This window comes from Ischnura elegans, chromosome 11 (assembly GCF_921293095.1).
Source record: "Ischnura elegans chromosome 11, ioIscEleg1.1, whole genome shotgun sequence".
NCBI classification, from domain to species: Eukaryota; Metazoa; Arthropoda; class Insecta; order Odonata; family Coenagrionidae; genus Ischnura; species Ischnura elegans.
Window position 1 is genome coordinate 41,920,582 of NC_060256.1, and position 25,626 is coordinate 41,946,207.

A 25,626-nucleotide genomic window follows, 5' to 3' on the forward strand; every position below is an offset into this window, starting at 1 on the left:
GTGAATGGACCTCGTAAGAGGAGAAGCCAATAGGAAGACGTACTTTGGTGCTAGAAGTTCCCAGAAGTAAGTTCAGTGAAATCACAACCGTTCTCATTGTTATGCTTTCTTTTGAAGAAATAATAACGCATACATTTCTGAACTTATCAGGTGTTGAAAAGCATCAGGAGGTGGAGCAGGTAAGTAGGGGGCAAAAAAAGATATGCCCTCATGCTCTAGAACATTTCACCAGAGGAAAAAGGTTGTTAATGTTGCAGCAGAAAACTCTGATTGGAAGACTCAAGCTGAAGTGCTGGTTTGAAAGGGTTAGTCCAACTCTACATTTTGCTGTTCATTTTGATTAGCTTTCAACTTAGTGAGTTAGTTGGAACTTAATTAATACTATTATTTATATTCAGAAACCTGCAGCCTGATGGTAGTCGAGGGAATTTCCACAAAAGAAACTGCATGTCAAACTGAAATATCACAAAACTTCCAGGAATTCCAGGTGAAATATGAAAGAGATAGGGAGAGCCAAATGAAAATTTTAGCGGAGCTGAAGGAGAAGCAACTGGTCCTCATGGAGGAGCTTAAGAGAAGCAGAGAGAGAACAAAAAAATGCGGGATCAATTTACCATTGCCCAGTGCAATTGCCCGTTAAGGAAATAGGAGATGTGTTTGTAACGGAAGAGCTTGTGAAGAGTGATGACAGCTTCCGCTTGCATGTGGTTGGCCTGAATGCATTGTTATACTCATTTGTATCTCCAAAATGAGTCTGTGGCTAATACCGATTTTTTTCAGTTATCATTACTGAGTGAAGCCTTGACAAGGAATTTGGGATCATTCCTTGAAGAAGTTTGGAAAAGTTAATGACGAATACTGTAGCGCTGGAATTAAATTCGCTAGGCCTCAAAAATAAGAGAGTCTTCTCTGAGCTAAGGGGAATTATTTCGGTCTTGAAAGGTGTGTACTTGTCCTATTCGAGACTCAAATCACCGATGGCGGCGCTGAAGGCGCTGACGTAATTTGCCAATATGGCCGACACATTGAGGATATTGTTAGTAGTAGTATTTGGATTTAGGGTGCGTCGACGGCTAGGTCATTTTGCACCACTAATGTGTGATTTAATTACAAAAGTTATGTATAAAGTAATCTACTGCATCTGATGTCTTCGTTCAAAGTGTACATAATTGAACTTAATTAAAAATGTTTATTTCTCTGAGAAACCGAAATGTACAGATTAAGGTGGTAGGGTGGTCCCCTATAAGGGCTTCTAGGTCTCCCCCTAGAGTATTCCGTCTTCGCGCTGCGCGGTACTTAACACAATCTAAAATAATGTGTCTAATACTTAACGGGCACCTACAATCATCACATTGGGGAGGTTCCTTCTCTTCAGTAAAGAGATACGCATGAGTCAGGGGGCTGTGCCCTATCCTTAATCGTGTGAGTACTACCTCCTCTCTCCGATTACTACGAGCTGATTGCTTTTGTACTTACTATCGGTTGTATTATTCGCAGGTGGAGAGAGGATATTGTTGTTATGATAACATAGGTGTAATAGGATGAATCGTCGAGGCACTGCGAATATTAAAGTAGAAAATATCAAGGAAGATTTTTCTTTGTTTTGAGGAGGATTCCGATTTTTAGGAGCAACCGCAAATTGCATTAAATATTCAGGAATTAATAAATATAGCTGAAATAGTTTATACTAGCTCGCGGCGATAACTGAAAGGCTTTCTAACGACCACAATTGAGTGACCGATAAAAAACACTACTCTTATTAGGGTAGCCAGGTTCACTCATAAATACAATCAACAGACTTTAGCCTTAACTATTTTACATGAATTTTTCAATATCTTGATAAATTCACTAGAAAATCATGAATACGCGTAAGTGGTCAAAGGCATCGCTCATGCCCTGAGGACGATGGCAGATGTAGCCATCGAATCGTCGGCCAACAAGCTACTCGCCCGGTGGAAAACCCGATAAGATTCCACCAGCATTCTTATCATTTCGAAAATTTTGTAATCTTCAAACTTCTTCTCAAACGGCTGTAATTATTTCCGCAATATGAAGCTCATATGACTCCACATCTACATATTTAAGTGGCTCTCATACGGTAACGCGAAATTTATTTCGCCGCTCAAAAAAATAAGAAAAAAAATCTCGAAGTAACGCGATGAAAAACACCAAGCAAACTCCTACCAACAATTTAAATCGAAAAACCGCATTACGCTCACCCAAATCTCAAACGGCATTACAAGCCTCGGTTGGCGTTCGGAGCGCCTTCCTTCACAGTCATGTGGGATGAGGTAGAGGGTAGGTAATTATGCATTGAGTAAACACTTGGGAAACGGGGTCACCAACCACGGAGAAAAAAAAAAGTATTTCAACTTTGTTGTACCTGGGAGTGAATCGATACGAGCGAGTTTAAAGTCAGAGCTACGCGACTTGGAGATATTCACCCACAACAGAGCAGGACTTAACTCTCACTACCTTCCGTTGAAGCACATCAATTCGTTCGATGACCCCGGACACCAACCACTGCAATAACTAGTAGTAATAATGTTGTTTTAAGGGTGCGTCGACATCTGAGGTCATTTTGCACCACACCATATCTCATGTTAAAATTGGTGAAGTTATGCTTAACTTTGTATAAAAGGCCAGGTAATTAAAAAAAAAATTATCTGGCCAAGTTGCTCAGGGTCGTCACGGAGCATGTCCTTTTATCCTCCGACAAGGTCCATTCTATTTCGCCATACCCGGCATAGATCACACTCTGTCAAGAAATGTCTTACATTGATAAAGGAGTCACATGTTCCCCAATAGTTCAGTGCCCCAATTACCGAAGACTGGATACAGCGCTGCCAGTGCCAAGGATGGTCATACGAGAACTTCACATCATATGCAGGAGTGAGCAGCTACTTCTGTGATGCATGTCAAGACTAATTTGTTATTGTTCCAAGTAATCCTTTTTGCCCTTCTAGCACAGCTGTTTTGCCCAGCTACAATGGGCAAAACGGATAATTGGTAAGCTTTTTATTTTATTGATTTTACGAGAAGTTATCATTTAACTTCTTAATGTTTTAATAACTGATTCTAAAGTTTATGAATCAAAGTGCTGATCACTAATAAAGGAAGTTCTGTTAATTCTATATTTATATATTTTTTTATACCCTTAACTTATGCATCTTGCCAGAGCCTCCATTATGCATATAAAGAATAAAAATTTAAATAAAAACATATCCAATCTGTTCATCACATCAGTATTAGCTCTGCTTTTTGTCCTTGGTTAGAAAATTTGTTCAACCTGAATTTATGTTAAGATCTACCACACTGTCATTATTACATTATTATTGGAACTTTATGGTAATTATATGGAATTTTATTTTCATTAAAGGTGGCTGCAAACATGATATGGCAGTGTTAATGTGGCTTCACAGAAGTGAAGAACCCACTCCTACCTCAACAGAATGCTATTGGAAGAAATCTCACTTATCAATTGTAGTTGATGGGGAAAGATGCATAACTGCCAAAGAAACAGGCTCAAAAGGAGATGCACCAACATTGGTAGATGAAGCATTGGGAACTAATTTTTTAAATGCTGTTTTGGCAGAAAGGGAGAATCTAATAGTTTACTTACCATAATACTACTGTTGCAAATTTTGACTATTGGTTGTTGTCATGTTCATATTCAGTATGGTGTTATTAATGCTTCTAAATGTGGCAACATGCAGAAGTAATATTCTTGTGCACTCAGAAAATTTTCAATGTGTGGAAGAATGAACTTTTACATCTATATAATTTCGTGAGAGCTATTCATTAATTTTATTTTTAATATCAGGTTCATTGGGGATGGGGACAATAGGTCACAAAAAGAGCAAATAATGCCGTGCTTGCACCGGTTAAATTGAAGAGGGTAGCCGGGGATGCAACCAGGGCACTTCTAGGAAGAGATGCAGAGAAGTACAATTATACTGGATCCAGGTCTGCTCATGCAGATGCAAGAAATCCACCGAAGAAGCCTTTTCCTGATTGTGTGAAAAAGGCTGTTGAAGGTGAGGCTTTCAGGAAGATGTAATGTAGTGATTAGTATGCCGCTATTGATGTTGATTAGAATTTTAAACCATTTTTTGGGTTTCAATTGAATTATTGTCTTTACAGCTGTCATGCTGAAATGGTGTGAGGTTACACAGCAGCCTGAGTGTGTCATCAGTGACATCCGAATGTGTCCTGTGAGCCAAGGCTACAAAGCAGCAATGACCCAAGTGGGTATCACAATGGCAAAGTCAAAAATTCCTGGTTTTGCTGAGAAAAAGAAGCATGCGAGGGTGAGGCGGCTGGAGAAGGCTGCAAAAACTTAATTTGTATTTTTCTCACGGCAAATTCTTATTGAATAATTTATTGAATATTTTTAGTGGTTGATTTTTTTTCAAGCAAGTTCTCCACATTTTTCCTATTCTCTGTATTCCCTTTCCTAATCCCAATGGGGAATGATTCCCTGCGGGGAAAATCCCCATTGCCAATTCCCTGTAGGGATTTACGATAGGGTAAACATTTTTCTAGCACATATGATGTAGACAACCTTTCCCTCCACCAACTTAGTCATAAGTTTTTTGCTGGAGGAGAAACATTCACTGATTTTATTAATTTTTGTAGTTGTACATTGACTGTGGCTGCTTTCTCTGAAGCAGCAAGTCTTACATCCTCCCCATGTAAATGTTCCCTTAGGGAAAAGCTTTGTTATCATTGAGTAAGGGCATCAAAATTTATGCCGTTGCAAATTGCAAAACTATAAGTGGTTCTTTTGTAGAAATTCTGCTTGGGAGATAAATTTTTACTTCCGATACAATGAAACGTGGGGTAAGATTGGAGCCAGAGGTGATAATGGAAGCAGGCAGAACGTTCGAGGTTAAAAGTGAGGATAGCTATTATTACAGCAATTGTAATTAAACAATGTTTATTAGCTGTATTTTTGTTTATTTGCTGTATTTATGTGTTTATTTGCTGAGGTAATGTTCTAGTGATTTCTTAATACTGTAATCTTAAAACAAATATGTTTCATACCAGTAAATTTCTGTACTGATACTTCAATTTGACTTGCCATATGTTTGTACACAAACCATTGGGGGCCAATAAGCGAACAAACAAGATGGCAGTGGCGACCAAACTTCTAAGGTCACAGCATGCGACCCTGGGCATGGTTGCTGTAATATCTGTGTGAGATAATAAATACTTAAGCATCCAAGTGACATTGACTTGATTAACCCACAGGACAAAACACCGTTCACTCTCAGCAGCTTGCACTACACAATGTCGTGGCATCACACACCCATTTAGTCGCCTTTTACGACAAGCAGGGATGCTGCGGAAGTATTCTTTCCCCCTAACCGCAGGGGATGTTTACCTGTCACAAGAAACTAATGAAGTTGCTTTGCCAGTTCTTGCAATCCCTCCCCTACAAATCCATTCTATCCCTAACACTACCCAACACAAATTTTCATCACTAAAACAAACACCACTCAAGCTCAAGTCTATAAAATTTCTCAAATTTGGTTCCACATGCCCTTTTGCTGCAAATTGTCCAAATATACATTCATTACTACAATTCGCACCATTCCCAAATTATCCTGCAAAGGCACTAGTGGTAGGAATGATTTTAATTTTTCCTTGTGAATAATATTCAGGAATTCTTCTCGGACTCTACATCAGGTTAATTCAGTCATATTCCACCGCCATTTTGGAAAACGACCTATCTTCCATCTAAAGGCTTCTTATTGTCTAAATGTCCAAATTCACATGATTCAATTCATTTTGGACATTCAGAAAGTAACATGCCTTGAGAATGGAGGACAAGTTGTTTTCCAAAATATCGGCCAATAGGACTGAATTAAACTGTAGAGCCCGAGACGAATTCTTGAACTAGTATCCTAGTATATTGATGAAATAGGAGGTAGAAATACAGGTTCAACATGTCAATGGAGCCTAGGTCAGGGCAACTCAAGAGTAGAGGATTGAATTTGATTGATGAGGAGTAGATAATACATATTTTTCCCAATACTGATTTGAGAAAACTTTCATATTGATACAGATAAACAACAATGTATTGCATACTACAACATCACTAATCTCAAAAGCCAAAAGACCTCCATGTTCCAGAAGACACGACTTAACTCCACATTAAGTGAATGTTTGAATTACAGCATAAAAAATAATTTACTCACTCTGAGAAATTCATGGAAAGAGACAAATAATGGGAGCCAACTCAAAAATATTCTCTTTTGACATTTCTCCCAACAAAATAAATGTGCTTAGGGGTTCCAAATTCTGAAGGCTATGAAAGGCTATAGAACAAAAATACTCAAGTTCAGTTCATTAAAGAGTGTAACTGGTTGCTAAAAAGGGAAATTCAAAACTATACATTTGTACAAATCTCCACATACCTGAAAATGAAATAATAATTTTTCCATTGATACATTCTTTCTGAAAGAAAAACAATTTTTTGCATGGTAATGATAAACAACTATAAGGAAACCAATGAGTTTAATAAAATATGAACATAACACCATACATACAACGGCTCCCACTGAGTTAGAATAGTTTTTCACAAAGACAGCCACCATTCACTGCATGAATGAAAAAAGAAATCTCACTCAACACTTTCATGTTCACAGGAAGTCAAAACATTAAAATGTTTTCCATATGCATGTGATGCTAATTTCTTGAGGGACTAACACTTTGCAGCAATGCTTCCAAATATTTTGCATCTTTAGATCAACACTCAACATTCACTCACTTCCCCGTATCCATCAGCCACTATGGAAATGGAATCAGAAACATAACTTAAAATATTCAAGGATGATTTTTCAAACTCACACAGTAGAAAATGCTTGGCACAGCTGACCACACAGGAAGCAGTTTTCTATCAGAATATATTTTACAACAGATACACTTCAACAGCATATAAATCAACAAGGATTTTACATAAACAGCAAGAAATATGGTGTCTCTATCACCAAACAAACATTTTTATCACAGTGTATAAATAACAAAGAAATCAAAAAGCCATAAAATTTATAAACTTAAGTGATGAGCTGTTTTTTTGCAAATAAAAGACTTGCACAAAACACCAAATATTAGACACAAAATAAATCTGAGATCCACCTCCTAAAAAGAGGTGTATAAAGTAATAGTTTACAAATTACTGATGTACATACCTTGAATCAATTTGAAATGTTATCTTATGAAGCTTCATTCATCCAATCTACAATAATAAAAAAGATAAAAACCTCAATCCATTGACTATCATCATAAAAGGAAATAACTGCAGACTAGATCTTAACATTTGACTAGCCTATGAGGTCGGCCATTTTTTAAGTTTTTGTGGGGAAGCTACCAACATACAATTAAACTCACACAACTAAATTCCAGATCTAAAGCGTTTTTAAATACAAATTTTTATTATTAACTATTTTTAAATTTTTTTTTCAGGGACAAGAACTTGGTCCAAATAGTCAAAAATAATTCTGTAGAGGGAAGTCACTAATCATAATGCAGAATCACATAAGAACATGTGACCTAACTACTACCACTGGATGCAGAAACACATACTTTCCTGTTAGCTGATGAGATGTGAAATTGAGTCTTTTATGTGAGTGAGATGAAGTGTTAACAGTCACCCGCAAGAGCAAGTGAAATGCTAAAATTCCACAGTTTAAAAATCACTAGCCTTAACTGGGACTCGAACCTGAATCTTTCCAAATTCATGCCATATGTTCTACCACCTACCTTCTCCTCAAAACTCCATAGAGAAAGAGGACGCTAAAGCAGTTTAAATGGAGGGACACCTAACATGAACATCCAGATACAGATTCGAATTCTAGTAAAGGAAAAAAATTTCCATCCGTGAAATTTAAGTACAACTCAATATCCTTCAACATAAAATATCTCCCAACGTGTGAGACAAAGTTCCACCAAAGACACAGATGCACAAATAAGACAAACAAGTGCCCTTACATAATGCTACACACATGCCAATATTAACAACTGCACACCAAAATAGGGCCATATGCTGACTGACAATATTCTAAAATTTAGTTCGATAATTTCATAACAGGCAATGGAAAGGCAGCTAACCTAAATATATGTCCACCCTTTAAATTTATGGATGAAAATTCACTTGATTAAATAACCTGAGAGCCATTAGTAGGTAAGGGGCCTCTAGCCATTCTAGAATATTAACAAATTAAGTGTAAAGTAACATCATCAGTTTGTAACACAGAGCAAGTAAGAGCATACAAATGATGTGAGTCGCTAAGTTCCATCAAAATAATTTCTCATCACCATCTCGAATACAATTTTCATTACTCTTCAAAGTAAAACTTCTGCAATAATCCAACAGTATAAATGGAAGAGATATCCCAATGAATTATAATCAATAACATTATGAGCCACCAAAACAAAATAACCACAGAGAAAAAATCATCCGCCTTGACCGGGAACACCTTGTCCGGTAGTGTCCAAAAATATCCACAGGGAAGAATGACACCTCGATAGCTGAACTGGCTAAAGCACTCGACCGGAAATCGGGGGATCCGGGTTCATATCCCGGTCAAGGCGGATGATTATTCCCTGTGGATCTTTCGCACGATTGTGCATTGCGGGTGACTCCCATATAAGTAATCACCGTGGCTAGTCCCGGTGTACTTAAAACTAAAACAGAATAAACCCACTGCTTACAGACATTGAAAATTACTCTTTCAACAGAAAAATTAATTGACTCCCTAAACTGTAAAAATCAAAGTAAAGTAGCTATTACAATCGATGTGTAAGTATCTGCGACAAAATCACAAGGATAGACACAACAGATAAAAGATTTTACCATAGAAAGACAGCCATAACTAGATCATATCCTTGACTAGAAGACCCTCTCGAGGCCTTTACGACACATGTGATACAATGGAACTCAAAAATCAATAGATGTAAAAATTCATGTCCATAATTCATTCCCTAGACCAACAAATTGCAAAATCACTTAATAAAATTCAATAAAACTAATAAAAAACATAATGTGATTCAATTGATTGAAACCATGACTTTTCGATATGTTCCATCTCTAAAAATATATGAAAATGACTAATTTTGAAATATCCCGTCCAACGTTCAGAATTTCCAAGACTCAAAGAACACATATTCCATTCTCACTCTAAGCACAATGCATGTGCCCACATTAACGTATATTGATGAATATGAGAACATGCTTATCAATCACACCAACTGAAACCTTTATTCACACCCCTGAACCAAGAAACTTCACATCATACTTGATCTCTGGTCTCACATTAATATCAAACGCACATGTATGATGAGGCATGCATAACAGAGAAAATTACAAGAGAAAAAAATTTTTGCTGACTCAATAGCTATTAGTCAATCAGTGATATTGATGGATGATATGGCATTGATATGCCAGTCCAGGATAGGCTTACGGGCACTAGTAGAACCTTGAATATACAGCAAGCATACGGAATCAAGCGCAGAAAGACATTACAAAGATGTTAAACAAATTAGGCAAGAGGGTCTAAGGCTACGCGCTAGACTTAGACTGCATGAGCAATTAAGAATAGAAATCTTTCACTGCGACATCAACAATATCATGTTAGAACCCCTCTATATTTCCAGGTCCATCAGATATGATACATTAAAAGAAATCTTTTACTGAACAGATGTTATTGGAATTCCTTTTTCTTCCTGAACAATATAGGACTAGATAAAAATAAATCCTAGGCAGAACTTCATACACACATTTCCTTTCTATTCGTTGCGGCTGTTGTCCTCATACCTTCAGCCATACCCTTATTCAGGTGGTTTGTGGGGTTGTATGTAGATGTGATGTGTTGAGAGCCAAGGCAAGTAAGAAGTTAATCACTTACGTAGATGATCACTAACTGGAATAAGGGGAATAATACCAACTTAGACTTATAATAGAGACATTCAATACACAGGTAATTACGACCTGATGCTAAACTTACAACAACAGGTAACTCTTTATAAAAACAAGTTTTGGAAAACTTCCCGAAAATTTCTTCTTGAAAATGCCACAACAATAGCACACAAATTAGGCCAACTTGTTCCTATCACTAAATTATTCTCTACTTTTACTTGTATCTTTATTTCTACTAAAGGATCACGCCTAACGAGTATGTGAACTTCACATGGCAAATATACGTTAAACAAAATTTTAGCTAGATTTCGGCCTGTAGATGATTTAATGCCTTCGTGTGTCATTACCGAGTTATGACCAGTACAACCTACACCCTATTCTTCTAAATGTATACTGTTAATAACAACCTGTACACAATATGTTCATGCTCAGCAAGGAGGATAACCAAATGCAGTCAAACACTTCAATGAAACTTTAAAACTTACATTCATAACTCAGAATCTCCAATCATCAACATGGAGACAGATGCCAGAAAATCAGCTGATCTCATTATTATCCACTGAGCTGATTACAAAAGAGTGACATATATCTTGCTATAACAACAGAGAGTAGGCAATGTAGGAGAGAAAACAGAACTCAACCTATCAGAATAAGCCTTTATCGACAACCAAGAACATTCGGAGTTTAAAGTCAAGAAACACACAAGTATCCATAGATAAAAAAATTAGAATCTGGTCTCTGATGACCTATACCATGATAGAAAATTATGCTTTTTTAAACAATTTCAAGTAATCTAGAGAAGAAATCAGGTTAAGTTCACCTCCAGAGGCAACTAGAATCTGATTATTTGGAAGTCCTTAGAAGTATGGCCCAGATGGACATGATGGAATACACAAGGCATTGTCAGCAGTGAAATAGGATCGAAGTTTTTCCCGGTGAACAAGTTGAAGGAATTCTTCTCGGGTTTTCCACCGGTTGAGGCTTTCCATGGCGGCCATGGAAAGCCTCAACCGGTGGAAAACCCGAGAAGAATTCCTTCAACATTGTCAGCAGTGCTATTCAATGAATTCAGGCAGATGTAAATCAGATATTAACCCTTTCGAGACAGTGGAGTTCTTGTCTTAGCATGACTGCTGTACTGAGCCCCGAGAGATTCTTCTGTACTCTCCAAACAGAGCATTTTTGCAGGACATTCGTGAAGAAGGGTGTCGCAGATAATCACACACTCTCAGCACCAGCCTTTTTCGACCCTTCCTAGCGGGGACACCGCATCTCCGACTCCAAGGGTAGCTGGGCTCCCTCCTTTCGAAGTTTATAACCCTACCAGCGGCATTGGTTCGTGTTCAATCATGCTTTGTTTATATGAATTAGCTACATGGATAATTGATGCTTGAACATAAATTGCATTTTTCAAATTGAATTCCTCGTTTCATTCTGAGAATTGTCAAATTTTGAACGAAGCCCTACCATCAATATTAATAGAATTAATGCAGCAACAATGCCCATGATGATGCTTACATTGAAATCAAGATATAAGTTTATATTTATCGTAGAATTTCATTTAAAAGTTGTAAACACGGCTAAAAAGATTAATAATTTAATTCTTCGTTTATAATATTTGAGAAAGGAACAAATATTTATTTTGCAAAATGACTGGATAGACAATAGGGTAGTTTCCTTCATCAAAGAAAACGAAATGCATTGATTGCTATTCGTTACCCACCATTAGGGTTTTCATAATATAAAAATTATTTGGTTTGAGAAATCCCAGGTTAGACGAATGGCAATGGTCAATTTTTATCCTCATTTGAAAAGGGCCAGTTTGGCGCCCATGCGATACCACTCCACGTGACGTCACAGGGACCTAGTTTCTATACAAGTAGATAGGAGTTTTACATCGTCTGAGATTACCAATGCATGTACGAGGCACAGAGCTCAGGGAAACGTCTCTTAATAATCACCCATTAAAACTGCCTATGATTGGAAAGTTTCCTTCGTTTGACAAGGTATTAATAATCCTTATTTAAGCCAAGCACTACCTGCTGGCAGCCTGCATCGTATCGGCGCTCAATGCCTCGCACCACGGTGGCCTCACATGGTGGCAGCTGGAACCAAAATGATGTCACACAGGCTTTTCCCAGCATTCATACTTAGCCATCATGTTTTCGCATGCTTGAAGACTTTCACTTTTCATATAATTACGCAAAATAGATACACCCATGTCTCGTATAGCGCAAGGGATGCGTTCCTTGGGGTCTTTGCGCTATACGAATTTGCATTATACGAGAGCGTTTTAACATTGGGAAGATACGGATGCGTTCCTGGTAGCACAGGTCTAGGGTATTGAATTTCCTCTAAAACATATATATTCCCATAAATAGCCTTAGAAAACTTTATTTATATAAATGTTTATAGTTTAAAATATCTTTAAAGATAGTATGCAAGCTTTCCAATACTTTTATTCACGTTAAAAAAATTCTTACGTGCTTTTGAAATTCGCTCCTGTCGTGCGGGTGGGCTAACATCTGCTATCTCAGGGGTTCGTAATGCATTGCCGGCAGTTGACGATTTTTCAGACCAGTCTAAAAACAACTATTGTGAGTCACCCAGGCCCTTTTCTCGCTCATTGAAATAACAAGAAAATGCTACTTTGAACGCCATTTCATAGCTAGCGGAGTTTATGAATGATAAATCATTTTAATTTGAAGTCCTACGAGTCATTAACAGCTACGTGAAAGTTGTGCTACCTTGGCCCACAGTTTTCCCAACCCAAGCATGCTAGTACTAAGTATTGATGCCTTGTCTTCCATATATCAAAAAACCAGCGAGATGAATGGACGAATAACTGAGTAATGTTAAATATTGTACACTGATACCGTCACTTGAGTTTTAAGGTAAATGTTGGCAGCACTGCAGATGTTTGGGAAAAAACTGTGGGCCAAGGTAACACAAGTCTACGTGAAACAGTCTTTAAATGCCTTGAAACCTGACCCAGGTTTTCCTTCCCTGAAAATGAATGAACGAGAATGCATTCTTTTCCAAAAGAATATCGTCTCGTCAACACTAAAAACTAGTCGAGGGGGAAAGGAGCCACTTTCAATCACAGCTTGGAGTTCATCAGAAAATGTTGCGGTGACTGCGTTATCAACACTTGCAGATTCACCTGATATCGCCGCACTGAAAATACCTGATTGCCGTTTAAATACTGGAACCAACCGGAGCTTTCACTAAATGTCTCGGAGCGATTACCACTCTCGTCTTTTTGTACTGATTCACTATGAACTTTCCGTATGTGTAGACCGCTTGGTTAAAGTTGGTGCGGCTGAGGTCACTGATGTTTTAACTTCGTCTTTATTCAGAATAAGGCATCGTGCGTTTAAACTTCCGCGCAATATCGCTTTGACGCTCTCCATTTTCAAAGCAATTGACCTCTTTCAATTTTTATTCTGGGTTTATGGTTTTACTTGATAAATTCTTGATTTTTCTACCCGCATTCCTATTTTTTGCCATTTTCTCTTGGTTTTTACTCTGTATGGCTCTATCGAAATCACCCTCTCCTGCTGAACTGTATTCCTGAGACGCAGAGGGCCTACGACTGCGGGGAGGGAACGAAGCCATTGTGTTTGAGACTCTATAGCCGACCCTTTTATGTGTTGATACCATTCATACGCAACTCGGCCACCGCTCCATTTCTCCCCCGTGAAAATCCGATGACCTTGACGGCTTTAGCGTAGACCCTCTACCTGGAAGTCAATCGCCCGATAACCTATGACGGTAAAAATTACGTCTCAAACAGTATTGCTTTAAAAAAAACTCATTTCCACTAGCCCCACGCTTAATTAATGATCTAAATTAACTATTATCACTCTGCTAAGGAGACGAGATAAATTACTTCGGTAGGCTGGCTATCTGGACCTAATGACGAGTAATACTTTTGGCCATTGCACAGCAACGGATTTCGATTAATAATAAACAAAAAAGAAGATTTGAGGCAAGCAATAATATTAATATGCGTAAAATGATAGCAATTTCGTGTGTACTTAGCGCAAGTTCACGTTTTATCATGAGAGCGTCTAAGATTTGTGATTAGGCTTCACTGCGTTGCAATGTTTCCCCGAGGAACGAATTTGCGCTATATCGAAATTGCGCTAATCGAAATTGCGCTATACGAGACATGGGTGTATCATCATTTAAAAATCTAAAAGCATGAAATACGTACTCCAGGAGTAATAATCTTTCATTTAGGCAATAAAAAAATAATAGGAAACCACTCTATTGTATGACTACGGTCCCTTACCGCTAAGACGGGTAATGTAAGACAAGGGGTCTGGGTACCTGCTCTCAGATTTTGAGGGTTAAGCCTAAGCCCCACAGTGTTGGGTCCCAAAACAAAAGACATCGTACACCCACGACTGTTATAAAAGGAGGAGAGCTAGGAAACGTATTCATTCGGCATTCGTTCACCCACAACACAAGGGCTTAGATAAAAGATTTGTATCTACGTCATGCTCTATAAACTCATTGATTGCAGATGGTATTACTGTCTCCAGGCAGATGACATCACTATCGTGTCATGCATTCCTACCTAAAAATAACCAGTCGGAACCTGAAGACGGAAACCAGCATTGATAATACTTCCAGGCCTCGGCTACATTTGTAGTGGTCACGTAAGGTTGTCGCCAGACGGCCTTTCCATTATCATAGCTAACTCAGGTTCACCTAGTAGAGTTCTTGTGGTGGGGAATTTTTTTGGGTTTGATAGCACACTTTTTCCTGGTCCAAAATTTAATCTGGTTGGTCCGGGAACTGTTGTAATATTAATGTAATCAAAGTAAAAATTGCCAACAAAATTATCATTGATGGATAGTCCGTCCCTTTTGATTACCTATCTGAATGGGCTTTCCCTTCATAACAATACAAAACTCTACTGTATTAGCACTTAATGCGCTAATATCCTTACTGGCACTGACCAGAATGGTATACAGAGGCTCAACTTTACCTAATGGGCACTCAGTCTAATGAATTAATGACAATTACACCATACTGAGTTGGCATGAAATCACTTCTAACAGCACAATAAAGATTCTACAGCACACATGAATGATCAACTGTCCTGCTTCATTTTTCTATTTCACCCTCAATTTTACAATAAGTACTAATGGCTAAGATGCTAGTTTTCCATTGAGTTTTTCAGACATGGAAAAAATATCACAGTTACTGCACTTGACATCTTAATCATTGCAAACATGAATCACACTCATGGCATGTGACATTATGGCATCAGTTAGAGGACTAATCCTGAACAGTGTAATAGCTAAAAAAAATATAATTAACAAGTGAATTTGCCAGTTACATTGAGATAAATAAAAATGTATGCTTTGACAGCCTTAAAATGAGACAGGAACAGAGCTGAAACTAGGAAAATAGATTGAATTTTCCAAAACAATTGTTATAATTTAAATCATTCCCTAGCATTTACCTCAACCGGTGAAAAATATGTGGGATACCATCCCAACAATGACGCTGAATAAACACCACTCAATAGACTTCCATATTCCACATCAAACTATGGCCTCCCCACTACCAAATGCAGCAAACAGAAGACCACCAATTACATTGATTACAGCAGTTGCTTGGAATACAGCTGCCCAACTTTTTGTAGTTTCCAGTATAAAACCTGCTAGGTACACACCAGCAAATCCTAAAAGTAGTAATGAAAAATCATCATGATTACCTTCAGTAATCATCTTCACATAAAGGAGAATCTTTGGAATGGATGACAGATAAAACGCAACAAAAAATACATTAGGCAACAACAAAATTCAAAAGGCAGCACTTTAAGCTTCAGAATAGATCTTAGCAACCAAAAGCATCTTAGAGAGCATTATACCACATTCACATAGCCTCAAATGCATTAAATTTACGCATAAGTGAAATATGCACCAAGGATGAAATACAACAGGTAATAAGAAATAATTATTACCTCCACAGAAAATAATTGGTGATCCGATACATACAAGGTTTTAAACCATCAGGCAAATTGAAGTTTGGCAAAAAATAATTATTGCATCTGTAATGCAATTCGAAAGAACAACCCCATGCAAATGGCCATACAAGAACTGAAAAACATCTCAATATTCAGAACCATTTCCAAATAAATGCTATTTACTTTTAAGCTTGTGATAAAATAATGCAAGAGGTATGGACAAAATTTCACGACCCAAAATAAGAGAATGGAATGGAAAATTAATATTTCATCACAATTATATTCAGTGTACCAAAAATAGGACATGGACCATGAAGGGTAAAATAATTGAAATGCTTACCTGGTATTGCACCAAATGTATTCATCAATCCAAAAACAATGCCAGAATGCTTAGGAGCTAGATCTTGGGGATTGACAACTACTGCATTACTGTGGAGTCCGGAGGCTGCCAATATGATTGTCATGCACATGAGCGAATTGTGAAAGCTGGACATTCCCGCTGTAGTAATAAAAATGACAATGCAGATAAGTATATGCAATGCATCACATTGGATTGTAAATTCTCTTGCTCAAATTAAAATTCTGGAGGTCATGCCTATCAATTCATTCACGAAAACTTTAAAAATGTGCTAAATTTAAGTCTCATTTCCCCAGGTGAATGAGCGGGGTGAAGGGTTTTTGTGGGTTTAGATATTGAAATGTATGCTAGAAAGCAAGTCATCAAGGTGAAAAAAAATTAAAATACAATATATTCCAATCGCACCGCTGACCATTCTCCATCGACCAGCAGTTCATAAAATGGTTTCACTTTGTAAATCAGAAGTTCACAAAGCAGAGGGTCTTCAATACTTCACTTCTGCACACAGTGAATTCTAAAGAGACACCAACGAAGTAATGCAAGAAAGTTTTTTTTTCAATGAAATTCAACACGAACAGTATTTCTGAACACACATGTAATTTGACACATAGTTCAATTAAATTAAAAAGAAGAACTTTGTGCTTTCACATTAATATTTATTCACGACCATGGTTTCAACGTTAGACGTCGACGTTAATTATGAATCGCTTTCACCAAGTTACGCCTCAAACAATCAACATAGTTCAAGCAAAATTTTGGAAGGTTTGCACCAACAACTACATGAAGTCTACAGTTAACACTGATTAGTTTATTTAGTTTATTATTGCAACATTAACAGCTGAATTCAACATACCTATGAGGCATAAAGCAATGGCTTCCACACTCAGACATAAAGATTCAACTATTTTCCTGGTGGATGTAACAGAATACCCTCCAGTAATCAGCTTTTCTGATAGCCATTTCCCAAGAAAAGTAGCGGGGATAGGGAATAACCATGGCACAACATTGAATATCCAACCCTGAAAAAAATTAAGTTGAAAAATTGAAATTCAAAAATTAAATCCACAGAATAACCATCTGATGACTAAAGATCTTTTAAATAGTTAATTCCAAACCCCTTAAGACTAAAGCCAGAGAAAAATCAGAGTAAAAAGAGGCCAGGAATAGAACATCATACGAAATGCTCACATGACAAGTCAATGTCATTAGAGGTATTGCCACTCCTGAATACAAGGCTTGTCTCTATTATTTAAGGACAAAAAAATGGTTACATACAATTCTAGAACCACATTTACAAAGAACACAGGTGAGATATACAAAGATTAATAATTTTCTTAAAAGACGATTTTTCCAGTATGCTTAAGGGGTCTAAAATATTTCAGAATACCACACCACCATTACTATCAAACAGCAATTTGGGGGTCAAATGGTTGAAAGTTTTTTAGTACTGCATGTCATGATAAAATGATGCTCTGATAAAAACTGGGGTAGAGCTCAACTATCTAATTATTGTAACTGAGAATAATAAACAAAAAGGCCAAGATTATAACAAAATATTGTGCAATGAATAGCGAATTCTAAGCCCTGAAAACTTGACACAGCTAGTAATACATATTCATTTCAATATTGCCAATCATATCAGCTCATCCAAAATTATTCTACATCTATGAAATGTACATTTATAAGTATTTAAAAGGCAATAAAATGAAGTTTATGAATACAAAATACACATGAAATTTGTTATAGAGCGTTCCACATTTAGTTGACAGTATGGGCTCTTATGGAGAATCGTTTCCCATGTTAATCTCCATAAGGCCAGGAGCGCGGTGTTGTCAACAACAGCACGAAAATTAAAGTTGCGTTATGCACTGATTAAAAATTTTATTCTAATGTAGAAAAAGGTGCTGCATTCATTGGCGCCAATAGTTTTTCGATAAAAATTATAACAAAAGCTATAAAAAACATTTCCGTAAATTTCCGTCAGAAACGTGTATTTTTTTACTTTATCTTCTTCTCGCAATTTCTGCCTGACCGTTGACTGTATTGAATTGAATTTTTTTGCAAAAAATTCTTCACACTATTTTCTGCTTGAAGATCTTCACCAATTGTACAAATATTGAGTTTTAATGTTGTTATGCCGACGTAACACACTTTAGGACAAGAAAATTTTGATTTTTGCAAGGTAAAAAGTAGTCGCTTACTAACTTACGTTTCTTACGTCGTAGGTCCCTATATGCTGCGTACCAAAAGTGGAGAAAACTACAAGGTTATTTTTGGTGAAAAAATCATTGACTTACATCAATTCTGAAGCGAGTTACAAGGTTTTGATCTTAAGAAAAAATATTACGGTGCCGCTGGGCGGGCTTCTTGCTTTTTCTTGCGCGCAGAGGGAAAATTCTCGGGCGGAAAAGGAGTTTTTTGTCAATGCATACTATGAAATGTATTTATGTATTCGTTTGATATCCTAAACAGAGAATACCTACTTATACGTCGTAACAGCAGTGTTTTTATCTGAATACATTGATACACGAAAGTAAGCAAGCGGCTTGGAAGTAAGACTCTTTCACCTTGGGTGTTTAGGTTCCATCGGGGAAACCAAGAAAAAGAATATCTCATAATCTGTACCAAACACTACCCCATCCAGTGCACGCATTTACAAAAGGGGGCTTGGGTTTTTTCTGAGTTCCTTTCATAGGGTACCATAAAACCTGCCCCAAAAGCGACCCAAGCCGAAGGGGCCGAGGGAAGAATTTACGAAGGCGTTCAGTTTGTCATTGCATTTTTTTGGAGTGAACAAGTGTTGTGTGGTGTATTGAACTTGAGAATTGTGAAGTGTGTTTTACACTTATCTCTGCTGTAACACGCCCAATCAATATGTCCGATACAAAGAAGAGGAGAAAAGGTGAGAAGCTCATAAGCCACGAAAGACAGTTGGTGCTCTAAGTCTTCTCGTACATAAGGAAATCTCTCAGCATTAGTGAGGCCTGCCGAGAAGCTTCGAAGGCTACTGGGTGCTAGGAGTTCACTATTTACAGAGTGAGAAAGGAAAGCTCCCGTGGTCCATTGGTAACTCCTTCAAAAACTAAAGAAATTAGACAGCCTTACAAAAATTCGAGGGCAGTGATTTTCGACGGTTTGGTGAGATCGGGAATTAGAAGGAAGGTACATGAATCCTTCGTGAAAATTATTCCTCCGACTTTAAAATCCATCTGAAACCCGGTGAATATGGATAGTATTCTCCCAGATTACAAAAGGACAACACTATATCGTCTTCTTTTGGACATAGGCTTCGTGTACGAACGCAGGGGGAAAAGAATCATCCTTATCGAAAGGGATGATATTATTCGTTGGTGGCACAATTAATTATTATTTAAGGCAGCTAAAAAAATATCGTCGCGAACACAGGACGAGAGTATTAACAGGCGAAAGTTGGATTAATGTTGGACAAATAGTGAACATTAGTTTGCGAAACAAACAATTAGAAAATCCGCGTCAAGCTTTCCTTGCTGGACTAAATACTGGGCTTGGCCCCCACTTCCCGAGGAGGACGATTTGCAATTATACACGCAGGAACGGAAAATGGGTTCATAAAAGGAGCATCGCATGTGTTTCTGTACAAAAAGAACTCAATGGATGAGCATGAAGAAGTGGGTGGCGAGTGTTACGAGAGATGGTTTGAGCACTCACTTCTTGCAAACTTACCCGAAGGATCAATTATAGTGGTAGATAATGCCTCTTATTACTCAAGGAAATTGGAATCCTTGCCTACTACAAGGTGAAAGAAAGAGAACATTAAGGAAATTAGCTTTGAAGATGTCAGCTTGAAAAGAGATCTTTAATTAACAATAAACCAAGTACGGGAAAATTTAGAAAAATTAAAGATTGATGATGTCTTATACAAAATCGCCTTTCATGTAATACTAGCTAGAGCCAACAAATATTGCATAATATGGAAGGAATAGAAATTTTGTCTCATTCAGGAGCGGCTATAATTTTTATTATCCTTCAATTTATTGTTATTTTTTACATTACAGATTATTCATTATTCAGTTTGTGCATTGAATAAGTACGTACATGAAATAACAAAAGACTTTTCCTTTTATACTGCCGCAAAGGTATTGTAATATACGCTAAAAAAATTCCTTAATTTACGCAGTCTTTCGTGCGATCCCTAACTCCTTTTTGAACTAAACCGTTTTGGCGCCATATTATGTGTGGTTGCATACGCTGTAAGGATGCCTGCCGGCGGAGCGGAAGCTTGGCAACACTGTTATCCATAAGGCCCGTACTGTCAACTTAATGTGGAACGCTCTATATAATGATTTACAAATTTTATATCTTTTCATCCAATTACCTGCAACCTTAGTGATCATAGCTTATACTATATCTACCTAAGGCTAAGAGTTATGATTCTATGTACAAACAAGGGGATTCATTATAACACAAAGTATGAGTAAAAATTTTAGAATAAAACCAGGTATTATTACTTTATGTCCACAAAGCACAATACCTTAGCAGCAGGAAAGGTGTCGTGGAAGTAAGTAGGTAGCCATGATAACAGAATAAAATAACAATTGTTATGGCATGCATGGCAAATCACGCACGACCTGTAATAGATATCATGGTGTTAAAACAACCACACCATACACCATTAACATATATGTACAAAGAAACAAGGGTGGACATAAAATACAATGGCATTAGGTAGCACACCACATTGGAGGATTACATCATTATTACATGATCATAACACATCAAATTACATTCTCGTGTCAGGCCTGCATACATAGATAGCTTTAACTAACTAAACTGATAATAGCAATGATGAGATGTCCTTAGATCTACATACACCAGAAACTAAATAAAACTAACTGAAATACCTACATTGAAACCTCTCTTTATGAACAACTCACAAACACTCACACCCCTGACATTAAGAGACAGTAATGAATTCCCCAGAAGATAAGGCCTGTATTATGAAGAAAAAAAGTATCCCAACAAATGTGTGATAACTAATGCTCAGCAGAAAAATAGGTTTCCTTTACTGTAGGTTGTTATTCACTGGCAGTTTCTCAATGGCTCTCCATCAATAAGATAAAATCTATTTGAAGTATTCTCCAGTCTTCTGAAAATTTCCATGTGTATGATTCAAGAATACTTGTGCAGTAAACCAAGAATAAAAAATGAACCTTTCGACAGGTAACTTAAGAACACATCTAACTCATGGGTACATTTTCTTTGACTGCTACAGAGTGTCAGTGAAATATTTCACTGTACATCCTACAAGAACAGCTTTGATACTTGGCCACAGATAACAGTGAGGGTATAGAGACAAAAAATACACACACACAGACACAAAATAAGAATATGGAGCACAAAGACCTGGAGAATAGAGCAATTGGCCACTAGCAGAGTGGCTCAAGAATTCAGCAGAAGTCCTAAATGAAGCTTTAAGACATCCAAAAACCCTACAGAAGTGAAAAGAAACTAGGTCTTAGAAAAGGAACTATCATGTATGTATAAATTGCATACGTCTGCAGCTAAATCCATGTTAAGTTCTGCCAAGTTAAACCAACCTTAGAGTTGAAGCACTGAATGAATGACAGAAGGTGGAAGGTAAAAATATAACTGATGAATAATCCCAACATATTTATTCGAGTAGCCCATTCATCCAAATTATTCATTGACGTCAGATTAGAACTTGACTGAATTATGCATTTATAACAACAAATAATTATAGTAAACTCTCGATTATATGAAGTCAGCGGGACCAGAAAATTGGCACTTTGTAACATCGAGTTTTGTAATTTCAAACATTTTTAATAATACGTAAAAAAAATGTATGCTTTTGTCTCCACCGCTATTTTTTTCTCTTCAGTGGCCTTTTTTTAAACGTTTTTGGTGGTTATTCATGCTAGAATTCTTTTGAAAAAATGCTTTTTGTTATTGATTTTATGCTGTGAAAGATCATTGAATAATCATATCACCCTAAACTTCCCATTTTTTACAGTTTAATATTCTGCTACGTATACTCAAGAGTTTACTGTATGTATTAGCAGCCCATCAATAAAAAATGAAGCTGCTTCAGCTTTGTTCACCATTCACCCGAGGGGATAAAAAATATTTACTTTAGCTTCCGAACATTTTGTACAAATAATTAAAGTTAAAATATAAGGACTGAAATCTTGGCAGAGGAGGTTATTATTCCACTGGTATTATGAATGGTAACAGATAAAAACTACCTATTCCCCTCTTCACTCAACCTACGGGAAAATAAAAGATATCTTACCAAAATGCCGGCTCCCTTATAATCTGGAACCAGGGCACAGCTTCCTTACATATACAAAGTTGATCCATATGATCTTTACCAAGCAATACTGGGCAATATTGCAGATGTCGCTGAAATTTCTTCCTTATTAACTTTTTCCTGATTCGCTCTGCTTTTGGAGAGAAGCGGACAAAAGAAATTGTCCAAATAACACCAAGAAGGCCTGCAAAATAAATTCAAGACGTCAAAACAGTAACAAGAACAGTCTTTTATCAATCCCTTAACAGAGCAGCCAAAATGAATGCAATTTATTCCTGAAGATTACAAATATACATAGCATTGAAAATCTTCACCTATGACTTCCGGGTCTTCATGTAGCTTAAGATGCTGTGCTCCATACATTGCCCTTTCTCAAGTAACAGGTATAATAAACTTGATTGTTTCTGGCTTTACTTTGTGAAAATCCATTCTTAATAATAAAACGTTATTGTACTTTTCCACACGATTTAATTAATACGACCGGTTTCGTCGCAGAGGCGACATCATCAGGTACATAATCCGTTATAATAAACCGGTCGTATTAATTAAATCGTGTGGAAAAGTACAATAACGTTTTATTATTAACAGGTATAATGATTAAATTGGAAAATTACTACTTAAATCCACAACAGGAAATGGTTTCTGACACCACTCAGGGGATTATTAGACAAACTTGATGAAAAAACTACAACTAATACCCCACATATATTTAATACAGAACCAACCTGGGATTTAGATATCCAGTTACCAATAAAATTGCACCTCACAGCCAAGCCCTGGGTTCATTTCATGCTACCTAAGAGTAGAGTATTCCTTGTGTTTGTACCATTACGATAAATCCTAATGCTAGAGTCACACAATGATGCTAACTGCACTAATTCACCTTAAGCTTAACCTGGAGAGTATTACTATAGTCGAAGAAAAAGAAGAGTTCACTAGGACACACTTTTGTTAATAGAAATAAAAGTAATCTAAAACAATAGAAACAGACACTTTTCTTAGCTTGAAAATCCATGAGCAAATGACACCAATATAGAGCATACATATCACTTCCTTTTTAAATAAATATTCAAATCACCCTAATTTACTCAAAACTCAAACCACCAGGAAACTTAAAAACACAGACGTGAAAAATTGACTAAAATATATCACCAAGGGAATCACTTAAGCCTGAGGCCGTGTCTTATATTAATAGTTTACTTTTTCATTCCAACATGACAGGATGAAAAACAACAAGTTTCATACAATATCTGAGTCTGAGGGTGTCAAGCCTTGATGAATTGACATGAAATTACCCGTATTTAAAACAATATAGCAACAAATAGAATGTTTCAGTTAGCTACCAATACTAAAGGCCGCTTACACACGGCGAATGATTTCATTTGCATGATCATTCACCGTGTATAACGGAACAATTTGCGAATGAACTGTCATTCGCATGATCATTCAGTGAAAATTAGAACATGTTCTATTTTGCTCGCATGATCCTGTGAATTATTGCATGATCATTCCGCGTGATCAATTGCAGAGTATAGCGGCCTTTATACAAGTAAAAATTATAATAGTAATTGCATTGATTCCTTTCTTAAAAATTTAATATACCGGCGACAAATTTCTAAATGAAATGCCTCTAGGAGTCAAATTACATTTCTAGTGTGCATTTCCCATCACTGAAATTCACCAAAAGATCTGATCAAAATAATCATATAAGGATTAAAACAATTGTATTAACTCATTTTTACCTAAGATATGAAATACTGAGGGCCAACCGTAGTACTCCAAGCACTGAGATCCTAAAGTGCCGGTAATCAATGTCCCCATTGCTGAGCCACAGGTAAGAACACTGAAAAATGGAGCACGCTCTTTCTCCAACAGGTGCTGGCTTGAAAGGCTGCTCATACTAGGAAAATGAACGCCTGTAATTAAGCATAACAAATTTCACTACAAATGCTAATAATACCATTTGAGTTGTAGCTAGAATATACTCAATTGGAAATCTAAAACAATAAACCTCAACATGAGAAGTAATTTTTTTAATTTAAGACCTTACCTTGTAATGCACCATGAATAACTCTCGTCAGAGCTATAAACTTGACCGATACATGAGGATCTTTAAACATCCTTATTATCTGCGGCATCCAGAAAGTTAGCAAAGACCATCCAACCGCCGCAGTTAGAATTATTTTCTCCCCTCCCATTCTGTCACTCAGGTATCCACCTATCACCTGGGTCAATGTATAACCCCAGAAAAAGCTTGAAAGAATAGTACCAGAGTCAGTCTTACTCCACATCCTTTCCTCAGTCACAGCAGGCATCACTAACGGAAGGGAGGTTCGGCTAGAATACAGGGCCATCGTTCCCACTAATAATATAATAAGCCATCTCTTTCTTTCGCTCCTAGAAATTAAAGTTTAATATTAAGTATAAGAAAAGCATGACATTTGCCCACGTGGCATGCAGCGGTGGTGAGGGTGATAATACGGTAGCAGTAACCATCCCTAATCGCTACATATCACCAATTCCACAAAAATAATAGCTTTAAAATAATTATTACAGTTATACCTTGTCCATATGATATGATCTTCTTGAAAAAAGGGGGTTGAATCCTCTTTGCAGTGGCTTTCCACTTCTTTCGTCATTGTCAACGATGTGTACAAGCTGCCGTTAGAAAAATATTTATTTTCCACACCAAACAAACCGCACGATTCGGCCAACGAGAAAGCTTTCACAGGTTGAGAGCTCACACCAACTAGTAAGTGTTTACTTCATCTCGTTGGCCTACACGACGGGCCAGATAGCGGTGACATAAATATACAATGATTCCACGCCACACACATGTCCACTATGCTTGAAGTCTAAGTCCAAATCGATAAAAACATACCGAATGTTTCTTAGCCATTAAATACTTTTAAGCCTTATCACACGCATTATTACTCACAAGCATGCTCCCTCCACAATTACCAATTGCCAAAAGAATGAAAACTTTAGAGACAACTGCGGGAAACAACTGGCGGCGCGTCGATGTTCGCCTGTTTCCCGACATTTCCCGAACG

At 37.1% G+C, this 25,626-nt stretch overlaps 1 protein-coding gene across 6 annotated transcripts; it reads right to left on the bottom strand.

Annotated features, from left to right (window-relative positions):
* Positions 1-6,505: 6,505 nt before the first annotated feature.
* On the bottom strand, positions 6,506-25,595 carry LOC124167523 (solute carrier family 17 member 9). Of its 6 annotated transcripts, XM_046545462.1 has the most exons (11): positions 25,136-25,595; positions 24,624-24,970; positions 24,316-24,489; positions 22,556-22,757; positions 20,777-20,873; positions 17,120-17,285; positions 16,249-16,407; positions 15,402-15,623; positions 9,784-9,926; positions 7,197-7,243; positions 6,506-6,795 (listed from the first exon to the last, which is right to left on the bottom strand). In XM_046545462.1, exons 1-8 carry the CDS (start codon positions 25,210-25,212, stop codon positions 15,484-15,486), a joined length of 1,362 nt encoding a protein of 453 aa, XP_046401418.1. In that variant the 5' UTR covers positions 25,213-25,595; the 3' UTR covers positions 6,506-6,795; positions 7,197-7,243; positions 9,784-9,926; positions 15,402-15,483. The 6 variants fall into 6 exon arrangements, with proteins under 6 accessions (XP_046401418.1, XP_046401421.1, XP_046401419.1 ...); XM_046545465.1 differs by lacking the exon at positions 9,784-9,926; XM_046545463.1 differs by lacking the exon at positions 7,197-7,243.
* Positions 25,596-25,626: the final 31 nt, after the last annotated feature.

What these genes read in the sequence shown, in the direction of transcription:
- LOC124167523 (XM_046545466.1), bottom strand. Translation starts at nt 25,212, where the DNA reads ATGACGAAAGAAGTGGAAAGCCACTGCAAAGAGGATTCAACCCCCTTT. An exon ending in TATTCATGGTGCATTACAAG is followed by an intron (nt 24,490 to 24,623) that starts GTAAGGTCTTAA and finishes GCTTAATTACAG; the next exon opens with GCGTTCATTTTCCTAGTATG. An exon ending in ACACCTTTCCTGCTGCTAAG is followed by an intron (nt 17,286 to 20,776) that starts GTATTGTGCTTT and finishes AATTTTTTTCAG; the next exon opens with GGTTGGATATTCAATGTTGT.